The sequence below is a fragment of the Salarias fasciatus genome, chromosome 8, assembly GCF_902148845.1.
Source record: "Salarias fasciatus chromosome 8, fSalaFa1.1, whole genome shotgun sequence".
NCBI lineage: Eukaryota > Metazoa > Chordata > Actinopteri > Blenniiformes > Blenniidae > Salarias > Salarias fasciatus.
In genome coordinates, this window is record NC_043752.1 from 12,992,211 (window position 1) to 13,005,773 (window position 13,563).

The following is a 13,563-nucleotide window of genomic DNA, read 5'->3' on the forward strand; positions in this document are numbered from 1 at the left end:
TGAATGTAAATCCCACCGGCGACGCCGGAAAACGGCCTCGGCCTCCCCCCCCCTCGAATGGTCCCACGATGAGAGCGCGGACGTCCTCGGTGTAATTAAATCCTTACAGGAGGGGTTAGTGTCGCTGTCGGGACTCCGGGAGAGAAAATAATGAAGTCCGCGGACAGTCGCGGCGTCCTTGCTCCGGTTGGCGCCGCAGCCCGGGCATGAAAATTCAGGCCCACGGGCAGGTGAGCTGACATCATCCTGGCACCGAGGTCCCACGAGCCTTCGCGGCTCGCTTGGCGCCGCGCGGAGGCCCCACCGCTCTGCTCCTTGTTTTCATCAGGCGGCTGAAGGATTAATGCGAAGTGACTGGGGCAGCGGTGGGCGGGAAGCGAGGCAACCGCTCGGCATTTTGAATGCATATGGAAAAACACGGGATCGCGCATGCAAATTGTCCACGTTGGGCGAGTGGACGGTCCATCAAGCAGAGCTCTATTCTCAGGATTTTGATAAAACTTGGCTCAACTCTGATCCAGGGGGTAGCATGCTTTACTGGGCAGCCAGCTGCTCGGCAGAGATTTCCAAGTGTGCCTTTTCTCCGTCTCCTTCCCCAGACGCAGAGGCCAGATGCAGAGCATGGAGGGAGGACTATATCTGTACACAGCGAGTGTGAACGCTCCAGGCAGGGATGGGTGGCGAAGTCTCGGTCTGAATATAAATTGGGTTTAATTCTGAAGGTGTCAAGCTACGAGGTGAAAGTCTTAAGCTGCTTTGTTACACTTTGTGAAAGTGCACGCACGCCGCCGCCGCCGCCGCAACCCGCTGCTTTTTATTGTGTGTTGTGGGCCCTTTCCAGGAGCAGAGCAAATAATTTCCCGTTGGCAGGGGGTAAAGACTTCTATAATCTCAGCATCATGTTCAGAGAGTTGGCCTATGGCACCATAGTGTGTCGACATTTTGGAATCTCCTGTCTGAGTGGTTTTTCATCAGTCCCCCCCCGCCTATACTGCCGCCAGAGAAGGTAAAACAGCTCCGGCAAAGGCAAGCAGAAATATGGAGCTTCGCTGCAAACTCTCAAGTGTGTAGAATTAAAAGTCTGGACCAATATTTTGTTGTGTTCTTTTTTCTTTTTTTTTGTGTCAATTGTTTACTCAAGGGGCTCATTTTTAATCACCACACTGCGAGCGTGCAGACTGTCCTCTGGGCTCGCAGGCTTTTAATATTCACCCAGCATTTCAAAACAATTCAGCTGGACCATTTTAGTGAATAATCAATTTATACAATGCATCCACGCTTATTGCTTCCTTAAGAGACGCTGCCCGGTGTTTTTGTTAGAGCGAGTGTGAGAAAACATGCTCAGGATGTGTGTCATTTCCCAAACTCTTCTGTTAGTTTTACACACCTGTTAGAAACATGACTTCCGCTTAATTTCCTTGTTAACATCGGCTATTATATGTCGTCTGTGTTGAATGATCATCCAAGTAATTTTTATCATATTTTGTCATACAACTCACACAATTACAATTACTTCAAACTCATTAAGACCCATTAAAGCGCAGTCAGATCGCTTCATGCAAGGATAAATAATTAAAGATAATAAATTATTAAAGTAAAAAGACTTCCTTCCTGTGAACAATTAGCAGGTTCAGCCAAGTGTGGCGCTCAGATTGAGGCGTTATAAAGTCTGATGTTCACACACAGGCGCGGCGATGTGTCACAAGTACAACGGTGAAAATAGATTTCAAAATTCATTGATAATGTTCTTTTTTTTAATGTATCTTTTCACCTCTTCTTAAGGAAGAAGCTCAAGATTGCACATGTGTCCATTAAAGATGGCCGACTGTGAGTAACGGCCCACTGTCCTGCAGCATGCCACAAATGCAGCGGCTCCACCGACCCCCAGCGACCGGCACAGCAGCGGCGGCGTCCGCCGTCACGCTGAGGCGGGCGCCACACGCCGAGCGTCCGCAGCCCGTTGTCAGGCCTCATCCACGAGGCCGCGGTGAGGTGAAGAGACAGGCAACACGCCAGCGGAGCGTCTCTGGCCACATGACTCAACCTGTCCCTGCGCGTTAGCCCGGCTCAGTCAGGGCCATGAGGGAACAAGGCCGTCGGTATTGAGTCACTGACACACTGGACAGTCCCCCAGATCAAGCGTGACGAGGAGGGGCGAAGTGTGTGTCTGTGTATGCGTGTGTGCATATTGTCATGTTCTCCCAAGGAGGAGCGTGTGCACATATATTATCATGCATTACAGTACTTGAAATTCTGTTATTTGTCCTGCTTTGTGTGCATTTAAATGAACAAGAATATTTCAGGTGAAATGACAATGGAAAAAAAAAAATTAAAAAATGAAAATAAACCTATTAACTTTATCAATTTATATGATGAAACCTCCCAGTTGCTAAATCGACTCCATGTATTGTGAGATCATGAAAACTCCTCAAAGAAAGCTTTCAAGCTGGGGATTGACACAGTTCTGAGTCCTGTTGACCTTTAGAGTGGAGGATGGATCAACAAGTTCAACAAGTCTGCAGCTGTCTGGACCTCAGGTAAAGGTAACAGACACGTCTAATATCCTCACTTCACTTTATTATACATGGATTTGTTGTTGTTATTTTTTATATATATATGTAGTTTCAGAATTTTGGTGTATTTAGCTGCTTTAGCTAGTTTAACGTGTTAGCCGCTTTAGCTATTTAAACCACGTTAGCCACTTTAGCTGTATGTTATTTCATTCGGTTCAGCCACTTGAAAGGTTTTAAAGTGCTTCATTCCTTTTTCCAATTTTAAGCTTTTTCTCATTCCTTTTTAGATATTATACCAGTTTTAGCCATTATAGCTCCTTTATCCATTTTAGCCCGTTTTCACTAAAGTTTGTCCTTTTCACCTCTGTGACTGGTTCGAGCTGCCGTATTTTAGACATTTTAGCAGCTTTTCTGTGAATAAGTAACAGCCAGAGGAATTATAATGAAACTACAAAGAAAATATTTATTTACATGGAATTTTTTTAATGCAATGTCATGTAATCAGCAATGCCTCGTCAAGTTTAATTTATTGTTTTGTTTGCATTTGCTGAAAAACTAAAAGTTGGAGTTTGTGTGCCTGTCATAACACAAAGCTCTTAAATCCAGCTCATCCCGATGAGGTTGATTTCCACCCACACTTTGAGCTAAACAACACCAGAGGTCATTAAAGGGTTGAAGAGGACTAGAGTCCATGTGGCTGGAAGCTTTATGATACAGCTGCATCTTTTGCTCGGAATATAAGGGTTTTTTGTAGATTGTATGAAATAACGTATAATATTTAAACTTAACATGACTGTTATTGAAGATCTCTTTTCATAAACGCTTGTATTTTCTCTGCGTCCTCTTCCACTCTAACTCTGAGAAAACTAAAAGCAGCAGAAAGTGGTGAGAATATCGTTGTTGATGCAATACGAGCAAAACCTGATGCCTCACATATGTCAGTCTCTGCCCCCTGCCTCCCTGTGATCACACCTTTTTTTTTTTTTTCTTTTAATATTCTCTCTGATCTTCCATCAGTGATCTGTGGTTTCCATGCTGGAGCCCGTCAAGCGCCTCCAGTCATGTCGTGACTGTTGACATGATGCCGCATGAAGGCAACACTTTCGCCCATACGACACAGCGATGCGTTAACATGTTCACTTTCTGTCATGCAAGTCCGCATCCACGAATACACACTGTGACATGTTTGGAAACTGGGCGTTATTTCTGAAAGTCTACTTTATTTCAGTTTGCTGGCCGGAAGGCTCAGTTTAGTGTAACACTTCCTGCTTATTTTTAGTCTCCGAGGTGATGCATGGCGGGATGGCACAGCAGCTGGTTGATGTCAGGAGCTATTGACAGCTCTGCCGTGTGGAGCAGACACCGATCTTCAGATTTGCGCTCAGCATTTTGCGGTGGATGGGTTGAATTCAACAATCTGAATTAGTGTTTAATTATGTCTTCTTTCATATTTAATTTTTCCATCTCTGTTAGTGCATTTTATCTCTAAAATGTTTGTCACTAAATGAATTAGTCAGTGGTTAAAGTGGCGTGCACAGTGCTGACCGGTCAGCTAATGCGTCCCGCCAACATCACAATATTACGACAGCATTAGGAGGCGTAATTACCTCTTATCTGCAGTCAAATCTCAGACTCCCATCAAATAAACAAATTGTTAAATTTCCCAATATTTCTTGTTTTTTTTTGTTTTTTTTTTGGACTTTAGTCATCCAAAGAGGATTGAAGTAAAGCTGTTTGATTTAGCAGATTTTTCAGCTCAGCCCACAAATGCACGCTTCCTAACAAATACAGCGTCAGTCAAAATGGACAAACAGGCTTTTCTCTGTGCCAAGAAGCACTTTTATCACAGAAAATGTACTCTGTCCTTACTTTTTTGTGTAGAGTTTAGTAAAGCACCTGATACCTGCTGTCATGATTGATTTTCAATACTTTGCACTGTGATCTTCCAGAGATCTGTCTGTTTTGATGTCACCGTCTTTAGCAATGTAAAAATTAAGAATTTTTACTGGTTTGCGTAAACTTTAATGTGTACCTTATAACCCATAACTTGTACAAGTTATAAAACCTGTCAGCGCTAAAAAAATTATTGCACATGATGAATGCTATATTGCTTTTATTTTGAAGGTGGGAGATTTACTTTATGCTTGCTCACTCCTAGATTACAAATTCAATCACCGTTATCAAGCAGAACACATAGAAATGGAACAACTTGTACCAACTTTGTGAAATTACTTTTAATATTAATATTGATTAGGACACACGGCTCAGGACTCTGCAGTGCATTTATTCAAATTAATAGTCGTCACACTGAGGAGAAGTGGTTCTGCCAACCGGCAGGAAAGCGTGATTACTTTTGATTTTAAATACAAAGCACGCTTGTTGGAACTGTCAGCTGGATCTATGAGGTCTGTCCAGTGATCAGGATCATTGTCGATAGTTTGTTATGAATCTGTTAATCACAATCTGTTAATATGGTAAATGTTAGTATCATCATGATGAACATTAACACATTTAGCATGTGGTCCAACCCAAGGCTCAAATAACCAATTGCGGTGATAAAAATGGATTAACGAGCCTCACTTGTTGAACCCTGTGATGTCTGCAGGAGCTGGTTGTGGCGCTCTCGTGTCAGAGAAACCGGACTGCTGGGACGTGCTGAGATGTACTTTCCCTTTAAAGCTGAAGTCTTAATTCATACATGCTGCAACACACAGATGGAAAACAGGTACTTTTGTGTCCTGTATGTTAATCTAACGGCCTTCTTGTGTACATGCATCTACAATTAAAGCATCGGCGCCTGTGAACGTGGGCAGGTGGTTGTACATTTTGTGGGAGGAAGCCTGCGTCGAGCACGAAGGGCAATTTAACTCGACACTTAAAGCATCTATCTCTAATTTGGATCTCCCCTGGTGGGTTAAGTGGGGATGCTCAAGATAACAACACCAAGGGCTCATTAACATCACTTCAGACATTTCAGATGTTCGGATGAGACACCCTCTTCCGAGCCCACACTCCTCCCGTCTCGCCGACTATAAAGGCACGTGCGTGGGACGCACGCACCTCCACACATGGTCCTCGGAAAACGGGCACGAGCGAGCGGCTCTGCAGTCGCCTGATAAGCCTCACGCCTCATCAACTGACCCCCGCTAATGTCAGCCCGACGCTGTCTCAGTCTACCGACGGGGAGCGTGTGTGGGAGTGAATGAATCAAAATTTCCTTCAGTTACGTTTGCACATACAGGAGATTACCTAAATTAAAAACAAGTGTGCAGTAGAGGTTTAATCTGTAAAATCCCTCTACTTATACATGATGAAAAGAGGTACAGTAAGAAAAATAAATATATAAATTTAGAAACGGGAAAATATCCCCAAAGCTTACGTCAACAAAAAGCGGCTTACAGCTCTCCTCAGAGGAACACTTATCTCCAAACCCTGGACTCGCTTAGATTCAAGGGGAGGACACGAGACGAAACTTGAGTGGAGGGGTTCAAGCGGTGCGAGCAGTCCAGATGCTGCTTCATCACGGATTTAAAAAACACCGACCCCTGATCGTCCTGCTGGTCTGAGCGTTCAGCTGGAGTCACCGTCAAAGCTGAGCGCCCCCGAGGAGAGGCTGGAGATGCTTGCACAAGCACAATAGCCCGAGCGAGGATCGCCCGGCTCCGCGGGACGAGGCGAAGGCCGAGCCTGCCAACAGAATCCAGACTTTCACAGATGATTTTAAGCTCCCAGCCGCCTGTCTGATCTCAATACGCGCCTTTAAAAAGCAGGAAACTCTCTTTTTTTTCTGTGCAACATGATGTAATAATTCCACTTACTTTCCACGGTGATACTCTGACACAAAGATGTGTATTTCTGGAGAACAAAAGCGCTTCGTCTTGCTCTCTTTGCTTACCTTTCAGAACGCTAAACGCTGTCAGACCTGTGATCTTCTGTTTGTGGTTTCTTGAGCGTAAAGAAGCTTTTTTTTTTTTTTTAAAAACTTGAGGAAAAAGTGCAGATGTTGGGCGACGCTGGGCTCCGATGGTTTCGGCAGTGAGAGCTGTTTCTCGCGGACCGGGGGCGTTCGTCTTTGACATTGTGACATGAAGTCTCTAATTTGACGATGCGCTCATACACCCTGCAAGGAGAAAACAGCCTGCGCGAGTGTTCGGCTGCCCCGTGGCTCGGGTGACCTCTGCGTATGCATGGGCCCTCAGTCTTAATTGTGTCTGGAGGATTTGTGCTGTCTTAAGACATGCTGAAGTTTCGACTAGTGGGGGGGCTCCTGGCCAGCGCCACATACATTAAACAGAAAATGCTACACACTGTATTATCTCCTCCTCTCTCTCTTTTTTTTATCATTTTAATCAGCTGCATGCTATACAACCCATCAAAAAAAAACAGGTTTCAAATGAGCTGAAAGTCTAACTCAGCTGACTTTGACTGGTTGGAGCTTCTTCACATTTCTTTATCTCCCACCCTTCACATCCTCAGAAGTTCCGTTCTCCAGCTCTAAACTTTTGTGTTTCAGAGTTTTGCAGCCCATGTCAAAGGTGAACTATGTTCAAAGAAGTTTGTATTATCAAAGTGGCTCTCAAGAAAACAAGAGGATGTATTGGTTTTTGCAGTTCAGGCCCCGGAGCTATTTTGTTGTCTGTGACATTTATGTCACAGTCGCAGCGGAGCCCTAATTCGCCCTGGATTACCATCCGACGCTGATCTAAGCTTTGTCATGATATGTTCTAACACCCGTCCCCTGACTTTCTCCTGCCACATCTCGGCGTCTTCACACCCATTAGAGGAAAAAAAAACACATCTCTCCTTTGATTGTGAAACACAATCATCTCCCGCTTCATTTGGCATTTAACACAGCTGTGATTTCCCCTCTTTTTTTCTCTCTCTCCTCAGTGATCATCCTGGCGTTGATTGCCTCTCGCTGCGCTGGTGTGGCTCTCTTGTGCGTAACATTTGGAGGAGTAAAGGCTGGCATCGCTGGAAAATGAGAGATCAGAACAGCTGATCAAGACACAGATGAGGTGCGGTGACATTAACCACTTATTAAGTGAGTAAATGCAAAAAACAAACTTTTAATGAAAAATCATGGGGATTAAAAGTAAAAGCACCACCAATAAATGTTCTCTAATTCCACAATTGGCTCTTTAAAGTCGGTTTTTAAACAATATGTACCATTTGTTGAAACACAGTTCACCATGTGCTGCATGCATAAATGAAATCGTCTTTGCAAATGAGCACAATAATACATCATAAACCCTACAACTATCTACCAACAGCTATATTATTGAAGTGGACACTTAACAGGATGTACAACATGTGCATTAGTGGCTGTGTTCAGACATCAAGGTTCAAGATCAAATTTACACTTTATACACTAACAATATGCCAAAGATAATGGGCTGATATGACATTATTTTGAGAATCATCACACCGAGACGATACGTACTGCCTGTCAGACATCCCCAGTCTCATTCTGGCGTCACTCGACGACCGAGCGACAAGATCTCTCGGTCACTGATGACATCTTATCAAACAAACACCATCAGAAAGAAACAAAATCTCCACAGAAATCTGAATGGCACATTTACAAAAAAAAAAAAAACACAGTTTTTTTTTTTTTTTTTCCAGACTTGAATTTGTTAACAACAGCTCAGAAATGACGGCGAGGCGTTTTGCAGTGTCAGAGCTGTTGCTCCGCCTCGGCAGTCACTGCCACGTCGCTCGCGTCCGTCACAATAGCAGCATAGGCACCCTGTATACAATGAGATGTATGGATGAGGAGGTAGGCGGTCACCGACGGCCACAGACCCGCAGCCTGCCGCTCCCAAACACCCGTGAGAGCAGCGCGACTGTGGATCTGTGGCCGTGGGAAACGGTAACCTCACTGCAAGAGCCAAGTGAAAGTCGGAGAGTTGAACGTCCGCCGGCTTCGACCTTTCTCCTTCGAGCGCGCGTCCCGCCTTCAGTCCGCGTAGAGGATGAACCCTGAGAAGGTGCTGTATTTGTTGCTGTTGCCCCCGTGGGCTTTGCCCCCGTCCAGCTTGATGAAGACCTCGTCGCCCGCGTCCAAATGAAGGATGACGCTGTTGCTGGCGTAGTCGTAACTCTGGTCCTGATCCTGGGCGATGGCGCTGGCTCTGACCTGGAGCGGGACACGCAGACCGGGCCGAGAAGTGAAGAGATAGATGTTAGTCAGTTAAAGCTGACAGATGATCTGTTTATTTTACTATTATTGACTGAATGTGTGAGTTGAGGTATGTGAGAGTGGACAGTACTGGTTTGCCAAGTTGATAAAATAACTTTTTGTGATTTATTTTCAAGTAGTTTTATACACTATAAGTTGAGAGAAATCCCTTCTGCCATGAAAATAATACACCAAAAGGAAGGATACCTACACTGGAGGCATCAAATCTTACCATTGAAGTGAGTTAAGTTGATATTAACACTGTGATATGAGCTATATATATGAATTATAATTATACATTTTTAACGGAGGATGAGGTTTTTGGACTAGATTGAAGAGTTTGACTTTGTGTAAGTGCGTTCCCTGTGGGGAATATCTTGTTTTTTTTATCTCATGACTCAACTGAAAAGGGTCAGATTTGAGTCAGTGTGCCTCTGAGGAAGGATGGCGCTTCGTGTTCCACTCCTACATTCACCTTTTTTTTTTTTTTTTTTTTTTTTTTCTGGGTGCAGCACTGAAAATGTCATGTTTTCCCGAATATAAGTGTCACGGCGTCGACACGGGGGTAATTACTGGGGGTGTTAGATATGGAGCATCACAACCAAATCTCCTCGCTTTGCCAGTGACACTGGGTACAGTTAGTCACTGAGGGATATATATCCCCGCTAAGCTTCGGCTAATGTGGACTGTTCTTGGGTGCCAGGTTGGCTGTTCCGCTCCAACTTCACCATAAAAGTGTAATCCATCCATTCTCCGGTTTGTAGGGGACAAATTCGAAGCTGTGTTTGTACAAATAATAAGTTTATCTGGTAATTAGTGCCAGAGGATGAAAAGTTGAGCAACAGATGATGGATTTCTGAGACAGCAGTGCTTTGCAGTGGAAACTCTCCCCGCTCTGCACGATACTCACCACTGCGGCACCAACACTGTCTTCATCATTTAATTAAGAGTAATATGGTACCCCTCCTCCTCCTTTATATGCGGTAAAGTGGCCCAACATCGCTTTATCCTCTGTGGCTGACGTGCCGTCTTGTACCGGATCAACAGAACATAATTATGTTGTAAATGCAGCAGATGCTGCTGTTATTCCTCTAATAATAATAATGAGAAGGCCCATCATGCTTTAGTTGGTTAATTCTCCGTCCCTCTCTCCTCGTCGCCACTTTTCGCTTGTGATTAAGAACAAATTGAGCTTGTTAGGGGAATAGTGAGACTTTTGTCCTTCACTGGTTGCAGGTTTGTTTGCAGGTGTGTTGCATTGAGCCGAGTTCCTCATCAAACACGGTGCATCATATACCTGTGTTAATGGAGATTAATTACTTCCTTTTTTCCACTTAAATTCGAAATCTCTTTTCATTGCACCATTTGAAATAATCCACAATTCAACCTCAGTAAAAATAGTGTGAGAAAAACTCTTATGTGGCACTAATATACTACAAAATCTGTGTTGAAAAACATTCATCTGACCAGAATCACACATATTTGATCATTACCTTTAAAAAAACCCCACAAGTATTACAAATCTGTCTTTTTTTATATTTCCTTATGGGTACTTATTAAATCATCTCTTGTAGCAGTTTTATGGGCTCAGTGCTTGACTTCAGTTTCTCTAAGGGTTCAACTTACTTTATTATAGTTTATTACAAAAGTTGTGGAAAAAACAGAAACAAATGAAGAAGCTAAAAAATATGCTGCTTCGCCCAATGCAGGTTTAAAACAGCAAACTGGGGGATAACTGGGTTTCTAGAAAAGTCCAAAACTTTCTTTTCAGTTTCAGTGACAAATCCTACTCCAGAGAGCAAACTTCCTCATGGTGTCAAATTATGATCAAAAGAAAGACCTTTAATTTAAGTGGACTCAAGCAGAAAGGTTAAATATCCTGCTACAATTTCTGTTGTAGTGCAAAGTCTTTAAAAACCATTCCATCCTTTGTCGGGGAGAGTGAAGTGAATTTCCATTGATTGGAAGACGAGTGGAACTTTTTTTTTTTTATTATTTTCACCTTTTTTGGAACTTAACGTGTGATTCTGCGAGGACTGCTTTCAAATTCTGTGATGTGCTGAAAGACACAAGAGCGTGACTCATTTTACAAATGAAACCCGCTGACACAAAACTATTCCAATAACTTGCAATGTTCCGAAAAGAAAAAAAAATCACATCTCCATTTGCTCCGTAAATTGCACATCTGCCGTAATGAATTGCATTGTTGCGTCCAGGTGTGTGTGTGTGTGTGTGTGTGTGTGTGTTATTGTGCGCCCGGTTGCAGTCTGGCTGAGGTGTTTGCAGGAAAAGTGCTGAGATTCAGATTTACATGGTGTTTGATCAGTGTCGTCACCCCGGGGCCATGAAGACATTACAAAATCACCCATGAATATAGCAAACATCACGAGCCCGATGCCGAAACGCTCTGGCCTGACAGGCAGCCTGATAACACAGACTGGTGCATCGCGGTTGCATGAAGTTTGTTGTATTTTCAAAGGGCACCAGCTTTGAACTGTCCACAGCCCCGGGCTGTGTTCTGATGTGTGCAGAGTCGAGATAGCGCTGCACTCCTTCCACTCACTCCAACTTGTACATCATCGAACGTCTAATATGCACAGATACACAATCTGGCAGCGTGCCACTGTGCATTGTCATTACACCGGACTGCAACACCAGACCGTCAGAGCTGAAATCACTGCACACATGAATGCTTGACTACTCAATTTAGACTGCTGGCACGCCACTTACACTACTCTCAGAGAATATTGACGTGGGTTTTGTCTTAGTGTATAATTAACAAATCCACAAATCTATCATTCATATCAACTTGTATTGTGAGAAACTGTAATTTTACCTTTTTTATTTATTGGGTTAAAATCTGTGTAAAGAGTGTTTACCCACCAGAGTGTTTTTGATCAGATCAGCCCACATGCTGGTGCCATCTCCTCCCCTCATCAGCACATTGTAGATGAAAAAGTAGGTGCCAGGGATCTTACAGGTGAACTTGCCTGTGGAGCCCTCATAGTTACCCCCGATGTTAGTCACCACATCGTCAAACCGCAGTATATCGTAACCTTCCTGGGGGTTTCGGAGTCCCGCGTAAAACGCCACCCGAGGAGTGGTGTTGTAGGTCGTGGTGCTAACCGCTCCTTTACCCCCGAGGCCAAGGATCCCCGTCCGTACGACGTCCACGCCGTCTCCCGGCGGTCCCTTAGGTCCCGGCGGACCGGGCTCCCCTGGTGGCCCGGGGGGTCCGGGCTTGCCCGGACGTCCCGGCTTGCCCTGCGGGCCGTGGGCGCTGTAAGTGGGCAGCGGCGGGCCGATGCTGTGATCGCTCAGGTCTCCCTCGTTGTCCACCTGCAGGCCGGAGGTCGCCGTGTCCGTGCCGGCGTGCGCGCCCGCGCCCGTGGCGCCCGTGCCGGGGAAGGGGTCGCACACCATGCGGCAGGTGCCCAGCATCTCGTAGTGGCTGGAGCCGTCGTCCATCCCGCCCGCGCCGACCGAGCTCACCAGCACGGGGATGAGCACCACCAGGACCAGGACCAGCATGACCCCCACAGCAGCTGCCACCAGGGTCTTCCGCCCGATGCTCAGCCGGGGAAGGGGCTGCGCTGCCAGCGTGGAGCTCTCCGGGGCGGAAATGGTGACTGTGGGGGTGTGCGTCCACCTGGCAAAACGCAGATATGCCGAGGATCTGTGGTAGTGGAGATGGTGCCCAGGGAGAGCCGGTACGAGTGTGTGAGTGAGTGACAGAGCTGTGGAAGAAGTAAGGGAGAGAGAGAGAGAGAGAGAGAGAGAGTGAGAGAGAGAGTAGAAGAGAAGGAGGAGGAGGAGGGACAGAATAAGACAGCGTGAGACAAGAAGGGAAAAAAAAAGGCAATGGGAGGAGAGAGTGAGCAACATGCACTCGCTTACCATCTGAGTCAGGGCTGAGGAGGGCACTTTCCTGCCAGCACATGTGTGAAGACAGGAAAAAGTGGAGGGATGAGCACGGCGCGCAGAACGAGAGAAACATTCAAGTAGTTGGGGTTAATGTGACGATGAAGGTACAGATGGAAAGAGACGCATGTGGGAGGTTTACTTGGACAAAACTGAATTAATGTTCCAGTAATGATGGTGACTGCATTGTGTGTGTGTGTAGCCGTAAAAAATTAACACTTCAGTTGAACAAAAATATGGATGTTGCTTGATGTTGTTAGCTGAGCATGATTTTATTTGGGTCAGGATATTTGTGTGTGTGTGTGTGTGTGGAGAGAGAGATCAGTGGGTGCCCTCGTATACTGGAATGACTCCAGACATCTGTGGTCAGTCAAGCCTTGACCTTCACCAAACCAGCAAATTTTCTGAGAGGATGAATTCCACAATTTGAAAAATAACTTTTGCATCGCTATTATGTCTTCAAATGATTCACTGCGGTGGGGGTCTCTCTTTGGGGAGTTTGCTTGTTCTCCCTGAGCGTGGGCGAGTTTTTTTTTTTTTCCACACTCCAAAAAGCATGCATGAGGGACTGCTTGATGTCTCTGAGTACGTGTGTGAACGTGAATGTGACGTTGTGTGATTGTCTGGATCCTGTCAGTCAGCTGGGATTGGCTCCGGCGTCCCACAGAGTTCAATGAAGCGACATGGAAGATGGATGGATCATTCACAGAGACCTGCAGGACCACTGCAACGTCACCAAACTGAGCTGATTCTGGAGGAGTTTGACGTGAATGACGGTTACTTTAGATTGTTCTGGTATAATTCCCCTATTCACCGGTTTTGACCGCAGCAAAAAAACTCCTGATACATTTAAAGGAAGTGATCATTTGTGTTGTTTTGTGTTGTGTTGTGGAAAGCAAAGGGCAACAGATATGATAATTTTATACTGTATATAATGTTCTTGTTTAG

At 45.1% G+C, this 13,563-nt stretch overlaps 1 protein-coding gene across 1 annotated transcript; it reads right to left on the bottom strand.

Moving 5' to 3' along the window:
• Positions 1-8,361: 8,361 nt before the first annotated feature.
• LOC115393317 (C1q-related factor-like) lies at positions 8,362-12,443 on the bottom strand. The gene is made up of 2 exons (XM_030098246.1): positions 11,578-12,443; positions 8,362-8,652 (listed from the first exon to the last, which is right to left on the bottom strand). Exons 1-2 carry the CDS (start codon positions 12,223-12,225, stop codon positions 8,473-8,475), a joined length of 828 nt encoding a protein of 275 aa, XP_029954106.1. The 5' UTR covers positions 12,226-12,443; the 3' UTR covers positions 8,362-8,472.
• Between the last annotated feature and the right edge of the window lie 1,120 nt (positions 12,444-13,563).